The 15,194-nt window shown below is 34.9% G+C and overlaps 1 protein-coding gene across 4 annotated transcripts in view; it reads left to right on the forward strand.

Annotated features, from left to right (window-relative positions):
- The window catches only part of LOC102683305 (trans-2,3-enoyl-CoA reductase-like), a 51,735-nt gene that overhangs the window by 33,374 nt on the left and 3,167 nt on the right, over positions 1 to 15,194 (forward strand). For all 4 annotated transcript variants that reach the window (XM_015345530.2, XM_069192089.1, XM_069192085.1 and 1 more), the window contains exons 7-10: positions 5,521 to 5,593; positions 10,144 to 10,187; positions 14,083 to 14,140; positions 14,677 to 14,762. In XM_015345530.2, the coding sequence (XP_015201016.2) occupies positions 5,521 to 5,593; positions 10,144 to 10,187; positions 14,083 to 14,140; positions 14,677 to 14,762 (261 nt within the window). The remainder of the gene's footprint in view (positions 1 to 5,520; positions 5,594 to 10,143; positions 10,188 to 14,082; positions 14,141 to 14,676; positions 14,763 to 15,194) is intronic.

The raw sequence follows: 15,194 nt of genomic DNA on the forward strand, positions 1-15,194 counted from the left end.
AAGCTGTTGGACTTGGAAGAAAAAAGACTTAAGACAAACAGAGCTCATATGAGCCTCTTTCAATATGCAGATGACATTGTCATTTTGCCAGAAGCCCTGAAGAACTACATCTTCAAATACAAAAATTCTTAGATGCGAGTAAGATTTGACTCAAAATCAACTTAAGCAAGATGAAAGTGATGTGTAAGAGCTTTGTAAAAACTAAGGAGACTGAAACAGATCAAACAGAACATGAAAACGCCAACAGTTCTCTCTGTCTTTGGCAGACACATGGGTGCAGATGGAGACATGATGGCCAATATGAGAAAGTAAAAAGAGTGAAAATGGGATGAAGTACAGTACAGTATATTTGTAATAAACAATTCAATACTGCGAGGAAATCTGCTCACTTGTCTGTACAGAAAATATTTCAACCAATGCATGTGACCATCAGTGACACATGGCTCCAAAATGTGGTATTTACAGCAGATGTGAACAAGGACCAAATATTACATACACAAAGAAACATGGACAGATGTTTGGGATAAAAAGAATGAACAGAAGAGAAATGCATGGATAAACTGACAATTAAAATAGCATTTTAAAATAGAATAACAGTTCAGCAATGGATGATGCAATGCAAGAGTGGAATTTGCAAGAGACAAGAAGCAGCTGGGAAGAACACAGAAACATGGAAAGATAAATCTAAAGCTTTACTTGTATAATCTGGAACAGAGAAAGGGCATGACAGGACAAGTGGAGATAATCTTCATCCAGCAGTGGATCAGGACTAGCTGCTGATGGTGACTTATGCAGTACTGGACATAATTATGGAAAAGAGGGAAAAGTGGATTCATAATGCAGATTATTCTAAATTGATGATTTAAGGTAAATGTGAGGTGTTTTCTAATATAGTAGAACAGTATATCAATGCACAAAATACAAGTGTCTTGCAAACATCTTTGTACACTTCCTATGGTGTCTATTTTAATCAAACCTGAATGTTCAAGCCGAAGATTCCTGAGGGTAAGATATGACTCTTAGAAAATGTCAGCAAAATCTTAAAGAGAAAAAAAAAGAAATATACTGTTTGCATAAATATTCATACCCATTAACTACAGTATCTGATAGAAGCACCTTTGGCAGTGATTCTGTCCACACTTTTATGGTGAATACCAACTTTGCACACCGCCTTGGTACACTTTCGGCACATTATTTTTGACATCCTCAATCAAGATCAAGTGAATTGCTTATGGACAGGTTAGGATTCACATCAGGACTTTGAGTGGGCCACTCATAGATATTTACTTTTTTATCTTGGGCCGTTCCTGTGTAGCTTTTGCCTTGAACTTTGCATCATTGTCTTGCTGAAAGGTGAATTTGTGACCAGGTTTTTGTTCTGAAGCAAGTTTTCCTCTTAAGATTTGATAATACCTTTCTTCATCTGTTTCCATCAATCTTGACAAGCTTCCTAATCGCTACCGATGAGAAGCGGAACTCTAACATAATGCTGTCACCACCTAGCTTGACAGTAGTGAAGAAAGATATAAGATGTGAAAAGGGGGTTAACTGATTTCTTTCTGCACAAAGACTTCTTGTAACGCAAGACATTCCATGTTTAGGCGCCTCTGAGTTATGGTGGGATGGGAGTTAACTGATATGGAATTCCAAGTACAAGATAAAGACCCCCCTAACTAAGGAAAGATAAAACCGACCATCAAAAGTGTTCACAGTCTTGGGAATGTCCAAACATAGGGAGCCCCCATTACTACAGTATGGTAACAATTTGCATCAGAAGCAGATTAAATTTGCTATATAAACTGGAATTTTTGTACCTATATTTCGAACAATACTTTGGTCTTATTGTTCCTTGCATGCAATAAACTCAGTTACTCAAACTTCATCTTGGGTTCTAGAACTTATTTGTCAGTTACTACAGTAGGGATGTTGGTTCACTGTTGGATTTGTGTCAGATATAATACTTTTCATTTAGACCACACAGTTCAACTTTTATCTTGTCTGACCACAATACCTTTTACACATTTGTAGTATGAAGTGCTTTGTTGCAAACTCATATAGAATACATATGGGATCTGAGTTCCATACAAGCCCCAATAAGCCTGTATTGACCTGGATATTGTTGAACCAATGGATGTTTCCCCTCTCCCCCATCTCATCCACTGAGCTCTGTAACTCAAAATCATTTGTAGGGAAGGCTGATATTTCTTAATGATCTGACTCAACATTCACAATGAGATATTGAGGGTCTTGGAAATGTTTTTAGAACATGCTTTTAGAACGTTGTCCTTGAGTTGATTGGAAAGCTCCTTGGTATTCATGATGGCATCTCTGTTGCAAATTCACTACCTGACTGAGTGACCTTACAGAGACAGATGTATTTATTCTGAAATCATGTGAACCACTAGAATTGTGTGCAGGAGGAGGCCACTCATAATTCTGTGGTACAATAAAGTAATTATCTGCATCTAAGTTAATTTAAATTTGCCACAACAAAGGGTTTGAATGCTTGTGTGATCATCACTTTCCCATTTTTCTTTCATATTATTTATTTTGCTTCTTTTTGCTTTTGCTTTTAATGTTTGGGGTACGTTATGCATATAACAAATATTAATTGCTACTTCAAAGTAGTGTAGTGTTTAAATGCCTCTCAGTACATAATATATACAATATCATTAAAAAGTTTAAAAGCATCCTTTTTGGAAGTGCTGAGGCAGAGAAAATGATTGTTCATTTATTCTTCCCTGCCATCCCTAGGTTTACTCATAGTTTTGCATCACTAGACAGATAATTATTTCTGCTTTTTATAATACAATACAGACATTGATGAGGAAATTATTTAAATGTGATGGCAGGTAATTTTGTCCTCCTTATACTAGAATAGCTGCACAAGTGGGAAGTGTGTGTTGCCTGATAATCATGTTGAAATACAGTACATTTGAATCGCTTCCTAAATGTAAAGTGCATTTACACTTCAGAACCTTTTCAGTAATTAGAAGAAGCAACTGTGTGTTCAGTGAAACCAAGTGTTTAATATATACTGTTGGAATATCAAGCAACACCTCATTTTCTCCAGTTGTGAATCTTTACAATACTATTCTCTCCCTGGCCTCTTTTATGCCTCAGCCTTAAACTGAATATGAAGCATCATATCCCAATTAGGTCATTCTTGTTTAAAACAGGATGACATGTAAAAGTTGTTAAATTGAATATTTTGCATTTTTTCCACATACAGTCAGATCTTCTTTTGATATTCCAGTGCCCTTTGCTACAAGAAATTGTCAGTGGTGTTTTGAATTAATCTACTGGTTAAAGAACAACTACACTGAGATCATCTTATGGCTTGTTGTAGGAACTTGAGTGAGAAACCTCAGATGTTCTGTTTTGAAGCAATCTCTAATTCATGTGCTTCATTAGGCACAAATAACCTTCTGAGTGTTTTTATAGTAAATAAAATAATTTAGAAATGAGGGAAACATCATTCTGTATCTGTTAATAAGTGTAAGAAATTACTTGAAAAGTGATGGAATTTGTAACAACACATACACTGTTATTTACACTTTTCTGTGCTCCAGAGTAGGTTTGTTAATTTCTACATGTGGTTATAACAAAATATGATTTCGGAAGGAAAGGAAATGATAGGTACTAAAATACATATTGAAAATCTTATGAAAAACAGATATACAGTATGTAAAAACTGATATTAAAACTATTACAAATACTATTCTCTAAGTTTATAAAGAGCTTTTTAAGTAATCATTCCTCTGCCCACAAGCTACAGAGAAAGAAGGACTGAGAGCATTTCTGAAGAAGATGGACAGACACATCAGGAGATATTTGCATAAAGCTGGGTTCTGGGTTGATTCTTCATTCTTAGACACTACAGTAAAATGAAAGACCACTGACAGCAACACTCATTATTGTCAGCTCCCAGAGAATCCCCACGAGTGTCATAAAATGTCAAAAGCCTCTGTTTGCATTCTAAAGTCAAATGGAAAATATGAAATTAGACAACATTAATACAGCACATTTTCGATAATGAATATGGATGTTCACAAAGTGTTAGAGCTTTCCAAAAAGTCAACAAAAAAAATTGCAATCTGCATGTTTATTTTTATACTGTACTTTAATTTCATGGAAATTTTAAATCACAGTCTATTTAGAAATTAATTTTCTAGAAATTAATAAAAATTCAGTTTTCTTTCCTTAGAGCAGAAATAAAGCTCAAAACTATGTATTGAATACAATACTTTAAGAAAGGCTAGTTAAAAAAAACCAAAATAATATATTACTTCCTAAATAATATAAAATAAATAATATACATTCCTACAGTATACTGTATATCCAAGATTTGAGGGAAAATCATGTCATATTACATATCAGAAATGATACACTTGTACTTAATTGTTTTTCATTTTTTTTTTATAATTTAAGTTTGAAATGTTCCGGCTTAAACTGTTTATGAAAAGATAAATATGAGGAAAACAGCTGCAGATGTTTGTCAGTGTTGGACAGGGTTCTACCGTAGAACTCAGTCATTTGCATACTGGACTGTGGGACACTGATTTACTTTTTCAGAGAATTTCACACTATTTTACAGAATTGAATCATTGCTTGATAAATAAAATAGGAATTGTGAAAAACATGAGCAGAAAAGGTGAGAAAACATGTATTGACTTTTTTCTGCACTAAACCTGCCGAATACAATGCATTGAAGAGGATGAGCTGCATGTTAGTAAAGACAAAATTGAAAAGCAGATGACTATAGAATACTCATCTAATAAGTTGGTTTATTTCAGTAATATCATGGTATGATTCCAATCAAGTTATTCATTTTCTCTCCCGCTTTATTTTATGAAGGTCCAGTGTTTCTACAGTACATGTTACAACAAAAAATTTTAGCTGTGTAAGCACACTCTTTTGTTTCTGCAGTATTTTTATAATTTGTCACAGACTCTGCACAATGCTTTTGCATCAAAAATACACTGGCCAAGTTCTAGTAAAGTTAATCAAAGACTGTGCTTAAAACAGCCTCAGTCTTCATAAAGCATGTTTTTTGACGCGTGATTATAAAGTCACCTTAATTGTGATGGAGAAAAACACATACCAAAAATGAATACTTATCCAATCAACATATTTTAGTTTTTTTACATTTTTTATATTTGCAGTTAATGCTGACATTTAACATTCAGTGTTCAGTTTGTGCATTCAAGTTCTGATTAAAAAGTTTTTTCTTTAAATTAATATGTATACATAATTTGTAAGTAAAAAAAAGAGATAACAATGGAAGGGGGCAAGTACTTTTGCAAGCCACAGTTAATGAAATGTTAGTACCGCACTCAATCAAAAACGATCTCCTATGAATTACCTTTCATCCAATCAAGCTTCTTGATTAGAGTACTGTAATAAAGAGGGCTTCAACACATTTATGAAAAGAAACATTTTCTGTCCCTTACAATAATTACCATTCTTTCCATCATGACGATTACAGAATGATTGCTTTGAACATTGCCTTTCTTACAGGGTTGTGCCTTTTACTGGGGATTCACGGCCTGGCTGGGATATTATGTCAACCACCCCTTATACACACCTCCATGTAGGTATTCCAGATCCTGGGTTATTAATGAAGGTTGGATTTCATTCCACTTTCCATTGCATAAAGCTTATGATCTTTCTCACATTGCCATAAATATTGTCTCTGAACCTGTACGCATGCTGCTAAGTGCATAGGCATAGGTCGTCTTCACTACATGGCTGCATAGCAGATGAAAGTGAAGAATGAGAAGGACTAGACAGTGAGCATGAGAGGGATGCTGGCGCTGAGTTAGAAGGTGACACTCTGGGGCGGTCATGCTGGGATGAATGGGAGATGTAGCCAGAAACAGTGCTTTTTAATCTGTTAAATCAGTAGGCTTTTTGACAGGTTCCGTTGGTGGCTCTGGGAGTTTGGACCCATCCTGATGTCAAATAAACCCCAAAACCACATGGAGCTCCTCTATAAACAGATTGGGAAGCACAGGGAGGTACAGCAGGAGTGATAATGGAGCTACAGAACTGCATTAAAGCCTTGAACTCTCCTTCAGTTTGTGTTTTCTTCAAAAATATGTTTTTTTTGTAAGAAAGCAGATTTTCTTCATTGCCTAGTCCTGTTCTCAGAGCTTTCTAGCTTCTGTGCCATATAGTAGAGTCACTGCAGACCCTTTTTTTGTCAAAAATGAGTTAATTTCTCTTACCACCTCTTCACTGCTCACCTGCTCACTAACTCATTCTCCCTCACATGTTCACATTACCTGTCTTTCACAGAGTCATATTATCAGTATTCATTAACGCACAGAAATTTACAGTATAATGTGAGAAATGAACATTTACTTTCAAGTGTTCCTCCAAATATTTATATACTGTATGTAGAGAATATACCATCTTTATGAAACAAATGGCTTAAAAATCTGTGTACATTTGTCTACTATTATCCCGAGTAATGAGACACTATCACCACAGCCTCTGAGTTCCACATCTTGTTAATATGAAGAACACGGCACCACATGTACAGTACTTACCATCCAAGAGGAACAGAATAGTATGGAATATCAATGCATTGCTCTCCTTTATTAAAAATATAAAAAGATGTTAATTATATACTCAGCTGTACTCAGGTAGAGAGTGTGCCATTAAGCTTGTTTTGTGAAAAGAGACAAACTGGCACATTGAGCTTGTTTAGTTGCTAGTATCAAAATGATCCGAGGATTTCTTCCAGTCACTTGTCAGCTTGAAAACCCTCATTGTGTAGCTTGTTCAAGTGCCTCCTGTTCTACTTACACTTCACCATTGGGTTAATTTTGCCAGTGCCTTCAACAATGTAGGATATTTGTATCATATCTCCTTATATTTTTTTCTGTTCACGACTTAAATTAATTTCTTTTTGGCTTGTTGGTAAGACATCTTTTAAGCCCAGAAATCACTTTTCTTTGTGCTGATTCCAGAGTAGAAACAAAAAGTGTCCACCTTTTGTTATGTACAGACATACTGTATCTTGAGCACTGAATTTTGGCATTAAAATAGCAACAGCAAAACATTGGAACTGGTTACTGGACAATTTTCATAAAATCAAAATAAATCTATGATGGATCTTAGATACTGATGGTTCTGGTAAATTTGTATATAATTCCATACCTTTGGCAGTACACTAGATTTACATTTTAAAAATGGGACTGTTCCATGAATGTTTTAATCCGAATCTGTTATTGCGACTGGAACTGTTCCTGCGTTTTGAGTATTATTCTTTGAAGTTCACTATTATGTGACATGAAAATGACATTACTTTCTATATATAAACAAAAGTCATGAGAAGCTATAAATGTAAGACACCATCAAGTGCTAGATATCTTGTTTTTTAATACATCAAACAAGTCTCACATATGCTGAGCAACGTGCTTGAGCAGTATGAATAAAATTAATTTCTCATCATTTTGGATTCATGGGAAGACTGGATATTTGAAGATTAAAATAAACATAAAAGGAAAATTCTGAATACAAGTCATGTTTATTTCATGCCCAATGAAGCGAAGCAGCAAACCTAAACATCTTAACCTTGTAATTATTCTCCATCTCCTTAATTGTTACTACCTTTTCATTGTTCCAGCTTTAATTGGGTTAGCATGGCATCAAAGCACATAACTGAAACAACAATGATATATAATCTTGATTGGAAAGTCCTAATGCAAAACTTAATGCACATTTGAATGAGGCAATCTGAACTAAAACTCAAACCTGTAAATACTTAGTAAAGTATTTAGTAGTGCCTCCTTCATTTAACCATAGTTAAATGCCGGTTACTGCTTCATTTAATATACTGTATTTACTTTCATTTTCTTTCTTCTGGTTTTTATGACCAGGTTTCCAACATCATGTACTCGTTAAGCACAACAATTTATTTTTAATATGAAGGATTTGTTCATGTTGTCTGCTGTGGTATCTGTTTTTAATCCCTGAGGAATACACAGGATTGAATCAGCATGTGTATTTTCCTACTTGCTGATTTTTGTTTAGTAATTTACCGTAAATGCACTGAACATTTTTGACTGTATATACTAATTTACAGTAACAATTGGACAGAACATGAGTTATTTATTTGTTGTATAAAGTAGAGAAAAAACAATATGATGACAGCTGCGTAGCTTCCAAAGTACATAAGAACACATGTACAAGCAAATTCAGACTTGGATCACTTGCTGCACATTGCAGGTAGAAAGTAGCTTGAAATGTGCAGAACTAGGGGACATGGAATTTTTTTTACATGTATACATCATTACGTGACAAAGAAAAACTGGCAGTCTTTTGATTTGAATAAAAAAATGTCATCTGAAGAATAGCAAGGAATAGATTTTTAAAGACACTGCTAAGATTGACCTTGTTATTAATTTGAATCTGCCTACTCCTTCACGGCCCACGCGTGCTTCATCTCTAATGGGAGTGAATGGCAGGATATTGCCCTGGGTTTGCCTCTGTTTGGAAAAGTGAATAACCAGGTCATTTAGAGGGCAAACACACTGCTGACTAACCAGTTACACAAGAAGGCTCTTAAATGCATTTACCGTTACCTGTATAGGTCAATTAAGAACAAATTCTTTATTTGGTGGAGTAATATTAGTGAAGTTCTTTTCACAGGGACATAACAGCACCAACTCAGCTCAGATTTGAGTCCACCATCTTGGGCAGTATCTGAAGTACATTACCCTAACCACTACTCCATACTACTACTCTACCCTAACTACTACCGTACTCCACACTACTCCCAAAAAGTCATAAATACCACAGACCTTAATTCAAGAAGATGACCAATGACCAAAGAATCACCAGCTTTTCTAACCACATAAAGGCAATTTTGTACCAATATTCTGCTTTCCTGTCTGAGCAGGAAGGAAAGAATGGCCTCTTCATCAGAATGTACAGCATTGATTGCTCCAGAAGGCAATGGATGCATAATCCTGGTGACCCATTAATTGATACTCTTTCTTGTTCTTCTACTCTTGTCCCAGCATTCCTATTTATTTCAATGAACAGGTTTATGTAGAAGCCCTTTATATGGATTATGCGATGGTTTGTCAAAAATAAAATACATGCATTCATTAGACAGTACACCCTCAGTATAAGAAACACACTCCTGTATTGTTATGTAGGACATTTCCACTTCTTCATACTTTGAAGGGAAATCTATGTGTAAATGCACTGTGAAGAAAATTGTCACCCATAACCAACATGGAGCAGTTCCCCACTTTCTCTTTTCTATGAATTATCAATTGGGTCATTGGATCATTCATATTTTAAGAGAGTATTTTTCACTGTGAGCCAATAACATCTATACAGACAAATGAAAAGCACTGTATGGAAAAAGTTGTCCGCCCATCCACCTTCTAACCACTTCATCAGTGTCTCGTGCCTGCTGCTTGACGAAAACTCATGCAATCTGTTGTAAATGTTCAGTCAGGCGCTTGACCGTATAGACGCTTGCAGCAAATTTCACTCGGAATTCCAATTATAAAAAACAAAGTTTATTATCATCGATATTATTTATAAAATCAACAACAGTACCATGTCAACATATCCTTAAACACATATGTAGGTATTTGATTCAGTATCAAACTAAATTTGTTCTTCTTTAAATGATCAAATCTCTATCACTTTCTTAACAATATTACCCTTAAAATAGAACGATAGTAATTTTCTTATATAATTTATCTTTAGTCCATGCAGACTGGAAATACATCTACGCATGCCGTACAATATGTAGAAAGGTATTTTGAATATTTTCAATGGCTCTATCTCCAGCTAAAAGCTTCAGCTTGTTTTTGCGAATATAAAAATAATAACACGATTTTGTAAGATAAGCTATGTTAAAAAGCAGCATTTCAAGGAAATGTGCTGTGCAAGTTATATTTGATTTATAACTAGTTCTCTAGCATGAAGTAAATACTTCACTTTGAGAGAGGTTTTGGTCTTGGTACAAACAGCTTGCATATTTAAAGTTTTGTTAATTATTTAGTGTTTTAAATAATTATTTATGTAGCTTTTTTTCCTGAAAGTTGAGCAGTAGTATTTTATGACTTCAGAAAAACTCTTAAATATTTTGTTTATTCTTAAACATTTCAGATTTCGCAAATAAACAGCTCATTCCATCTACATTGTGCTTTTTGGTAAGTATTTCTTTTGCATGTGCTGTAATTTATATAATAGTATAATTTCTCTAATAATTTTACATTTATTTCTGTTTTGTAGCATTGGCTGCATGTGTTGTGTCATTATTTTCTTCTACATGTACATTACATATCCAGACAATATGCTTATGACAATTTCAGAATCTATTCTGCTATTGCCATGTAACTAATGCCATCGTTAATTACGTCTTCAATAAAGATGTGAGCCAGTTGCAGAAATTGCTATGGATGCTCAGGCCTCAACATTCTCAACTTGTTTTAAAACAAAGTTTTATGGAGGGATGAAACTAAGACAACGTTTTACCAAAGTGATGGCAAAAGTAAAGTGTGGAAAAAGAAAATAAGGGTAGAAGCTCCAAAGAACACCCTCCCATTTGTACAGCATGGTGTAAATAACATCATGTCGTTAGTCATATTTCAGTGATCCAGGTTAAACCATAATTGACTGCTAATGAAGTAGCTTCTGTTTCTTGTATTTTGTTCTTAATACTCATTTTAATACATTTAAGTATAAGAACATAATTGGTCTTTTGGAGTTTTTTTTTCCCTTGGGGTTAACTTTTTGGCTCTGCCACTTACTGTATATAACTTCTCTTCAGATTTTCTTAGGTTTTCCTCCTGTTCTTTTGCAGTTCAAATGTTTTTAAACATTTGTAAATGTAAATCCATGTAAATCCATGTCCCAGATAAACTGGTGCCCATCTCATTTAGATGTAATCTTTTAAGCCTGTATAGCCTTTGCCATTGAAGAGTTTCATGTGACTGAGAAATCCTTCTTAACATATTAAGTCCTTGGTCATTCATTGTACTGATGGACTAAGATTACTAATTAGCTTTGTGTGGTGTGAGGCAGGATTCCTGAGAAAAAATGCTGTCTCCTCTCTCAGACAAATATGTACATGTATTTAAAGTAAAGACACAATGCATTGCTCAAAATACTATTAACCTCTATGGACCTCTGGAGTCCAACAATAGCAACAGGCTCTTTGAGGATAAGAGAGATTGGTGGATGTGCTGGAAACACAAGTACAGGGGTCATTAGTGCAGTCTTGATTTCAGAATTCCAGAACACCAAGCAGTTTTTATTGCAGAAAGAAAGGTCAGAGAAAACTGATGCACTGTCTGCAGACAGTAGTACGCCAAGTGCTGTATGATCCTAAAGAGATCTTGTACTGTAGGTGACTGTGGATTTCTGCAGAAGACACAATGAGCTGCCTCTTAGCTGTAGCTGTGAAGTGTTAACTTTAATCCCAAAATAGGAGACTGTTGAAACATCAGAGACTAGTATCTATTTTCTCTGCTCAGGTTATACTTTGCTGGGATGAAGTTTGTTGTGCAATCTAAGCAAATATACTGTAATTGACAAGCCCATTATCCTGATAGTATTGGTTTAGTCTGTGATATTCTAGCAGCCTCCATGCTCTTTGCTTTTGATGCAGGATTAATAACTATTGATCAGGAAAAAGCTTATAAAAGGGAAAGCCATAAGTACTGTTTGAGTGTTTTTACTGTAGGGCTTTTGGCTTTAGTCCCACTTTTCTAAGACAAATATGGTTACTGTGCTTCAATCAGTTGTTGTAATGCTTTCAATGACTTGGAACTGAAAGATGCACTTACTGTACGGTAGTTCTCTTCTCTCAATTCAGAGGTGAACCTACCAAAGTTGACCACTTAGTGGAATGTTATAATCTCTATCTATTGGGCTCTTGACACATAAACTACAGTATGAATGCATTTGGTGATGGGTCTGTCTATTCGAAATGTCCAGTCAAGGCCAGTCCAAGTGGTGGGTTATGCAGAGAACGGATGAGTGTTTTTAACAAACAAGGGCAACATTAAGGTTTTAACTAAGTGACAGGAGACCTGTGAGAAAGTATTGTCTACCAAAGTAAATTGGACTAAAAGCCATCTGTTTGTAATAGGGGAAAGAAACAAAACTCCTCATTTACCAGGACGACTGCATTGGAGTAGGCAGGTATTCAGGTACTGTACCTGGGAGTACTGTGCATTAAGGAGGGGATTGATGCCAGAAAGGAACTAGGAGGGGTAGCTGGAGAAGAACCAAGGCAGACTGCAGGGCTGGCAGTGGCTGCTGATACATTTTTTAAGGGCCGGTTTATAGTCATTAATAAATGGGTGACCCAGGTTTTGTGGCAATTGTACAAAACATATTAAAGTATTTTTGGGTAGGGAGACACCTTAAGCAGGGAGCATCATATTTACAGTACTTGCAGAAAAGTGAGGACAGGATTTATTCAATTTTTTAGCACTTGAGGTTCAACCTTTAGTCCCTACAGAGACACTTGTGTGCTACTAAGCCCCTCCCCTGCAATAAATAGCCTTTTGTTTTTTTGTAGGGAATTTGAGGGAAGCTAATGGGAATTTACATGTTAGTGTATAAGTAAAGAAAATAGTAATTTGAATGTTTTGCCCAGTCTTTTATCACTGGGTTATAAGGCTCTGAAATATTTTAAAGTCCATTTTTATTGCAAGGGTGAAATGGACACAGACTGAGCAAAACAGACTGCAAGGGAAAATTGTAACATAAAAACACATTTTCTTGTACAGATTTTTATGTTTGCCTAGAACACATGGCCTCTTTAACCCCATATTCAGTATTTACTATTGTATACTATATACAGTACGTCTAGTACAATAAACTGGTAACTGAACAACCATCATAGTTGCCATTCTTTATTTCTATAGTGCATGAATCAAAGTTCATGTCAAAGTGACATCCTAATATGATTAACAAAAGTAAAAAAAGAGAGCAAGAAAGAACAATTAAGGTTGTAAAGCAACAAGTAAAGGTTTATTCCGTGCCGAAAAGAGAAGAAAAGAAACACAATGTTTGACTGTGGAGCCTGCTTCAGGTGTGGTATACCATTCTTAATTATATTCTGTGTTATTAGTGAATAATATGCCATTATCTGTCCTATTGCAAATGTGTAGTATCATTGGGAAATGTTTTAAAATTCATTTGTAAGGACAGAGATGAATGTGGTACATTTTGAAGCGTACTCAGTGTGTTTTTCAATATGAAAGAGAACCATCTGAGAACGTTTCTGCTGGAAAGCACTGAGTACACTTGGCAAGAGTACTGGATATAAAAAGAACTTGAAACACTCAAATGTTTGTTTGCTTTTGTGTATGTGTATACAGTATGCACTGTATGGGTATGTGCCTTTGTCTCTGGGGGGACTCCTTAGTTGTATGGAAAGTAAGAATTCATGTGAGATCAATTCAGTCCTACTTAAAAATTAGATACTTTAGGAGGACAGCCCATCAGAAGTTAAAATGAGAGGGCCAACCTCAAGATGTGCAGATAGAACAAGACCCTAATGCTGGCAGAATAACAGGAGCGAGAGCATTGTTGTTACTGGATAGGCTCCAAGAAAGTGATGCTAACCACAAACTAATCCCAGGTTAATGAAATATCACTGGAAATACAAACTCAATTATTTTGCAGCAGGCGTAGCCATCTGGATATTATTCTGTCATTATGAAGGCTGAATTGCAGAAAACATTCAAAAAGTCTAATTAACATCTAAAAAATATACTGTTTATATCTATAACTGTTTACATCATATTTTCCAATATGTAATTTTATCATGGACAATATAGTGTATGTAGTTTTATATGTTCTGGAAATTATTTCTGAATAATATATAAAAGAGCAAACAGAAAGACATAAAAAATCCTGTAAAATGTTATTTCTAATATGAATTTTATTTTATAGAAGGCAAAATGAATCTCTTTAGTACCCTACTTGAAATGTACTATTTCAGATAGATTCATCTGCATAGCAAAAAACCATCAAACTGCAGAACATAAGAACATTAGTCAACACTTAAAATTTCTTTTTTTATTTTAGTTTTGTGAAGCTGGAAACTTATGTATCAATATTGTTTTAGCCCAACACAACCAGGCAGGTAAGTTAAAACATATTTTAAAATATTAAATGGAATATGTTCTAACCCAATGTAAAATACTGAAACAGTTTTCAAAAATAATTTGAGACAAATCTTTTAAAAATAGTTACGTAATTTCACAATAACTCCTTAGGAATGTTTCTCTTAGTATTTCTAAAAAAACAGTATAGTATTTCTAAAATACTGTATAGAAAAATACATAGATCTGTAATGGGACACTTGTATCTTTTCTCTTTGTGTGAAATGGTCATATCCTTTTTAGAACCATATTGTTATTCAAAGCAATCAAGTGTGAGTGTTTGAGAACTGAAAGCATTGCAATATACTGTATAATGCATCCAACAAGTTGGTTAGGCTGTAAATTCCCTATAGAGCACAGGTGTGTACACCAGTCATAAAATGACTTATCATAATCATAGCAGAATACAACACATTTGATTCTAATTTGTGATAATAAGCAAAGAAATATTTTACTGTTCCGATTCTAGCTTACTTACGATTCTTTTTTCTCATTTTTATTTTTATCTTGTGACAAGGAAACAAATCACATTTTCCAAGATCTACTTCCAATCCCTTCACGTGGCTCTTCAAGTTGGTACACTGTCCACAGTACACTTATGAGGTAATGTTTATGTGAATGTTTAAATCTTTTGGAGAGCAGAAGTATGAAGAATAATTTTATGTACCATCTGCTGTTTGTTATGAATTCAAAGAGGGGAAACTCAGTTCCTACCTCAGAACATCACCCAGAAACAAAAAGCTAAATCTTTTGTTCAGCTTTTTGATTTTGCTCAATAGGCTTTTTCATTTTCACTTCAGTTTCTCATTTGGAACTCTTGTTTCCTCACTGTTGAAAAGTAAACAAAGAAGGTCTGAGGTCTTCTACTGTCTGCCATTCACCACAGTATGTCACTGTTCTGACATCATTGAGCCCTGGTGAATTGACCCCAGTCTATCTCAGTTATTCGTGTGACAAAGACTAATCATCCAAGAGCAGTTTTACTTTCCTAACCCCATGGAGTATAGAAATGAATTTTTGTTGTTCATCAGACTG

The sequence above is a fragment of the Lepisosteus oculatus genome, chromosome 1 (genome assembly GCF_040954835.1).
Source record: "Lepisosteus oculatus isolate fLepOcu1 chromosome 1, fLepOcu1.hap2, whole genome shotgun sequence".
NCBI lineage: Eukaryota > Metazoa > Chordata > Actinopteri > Semionotiformes > Lepisosteidae > Lepisosteus > Lepisosteus oculatus.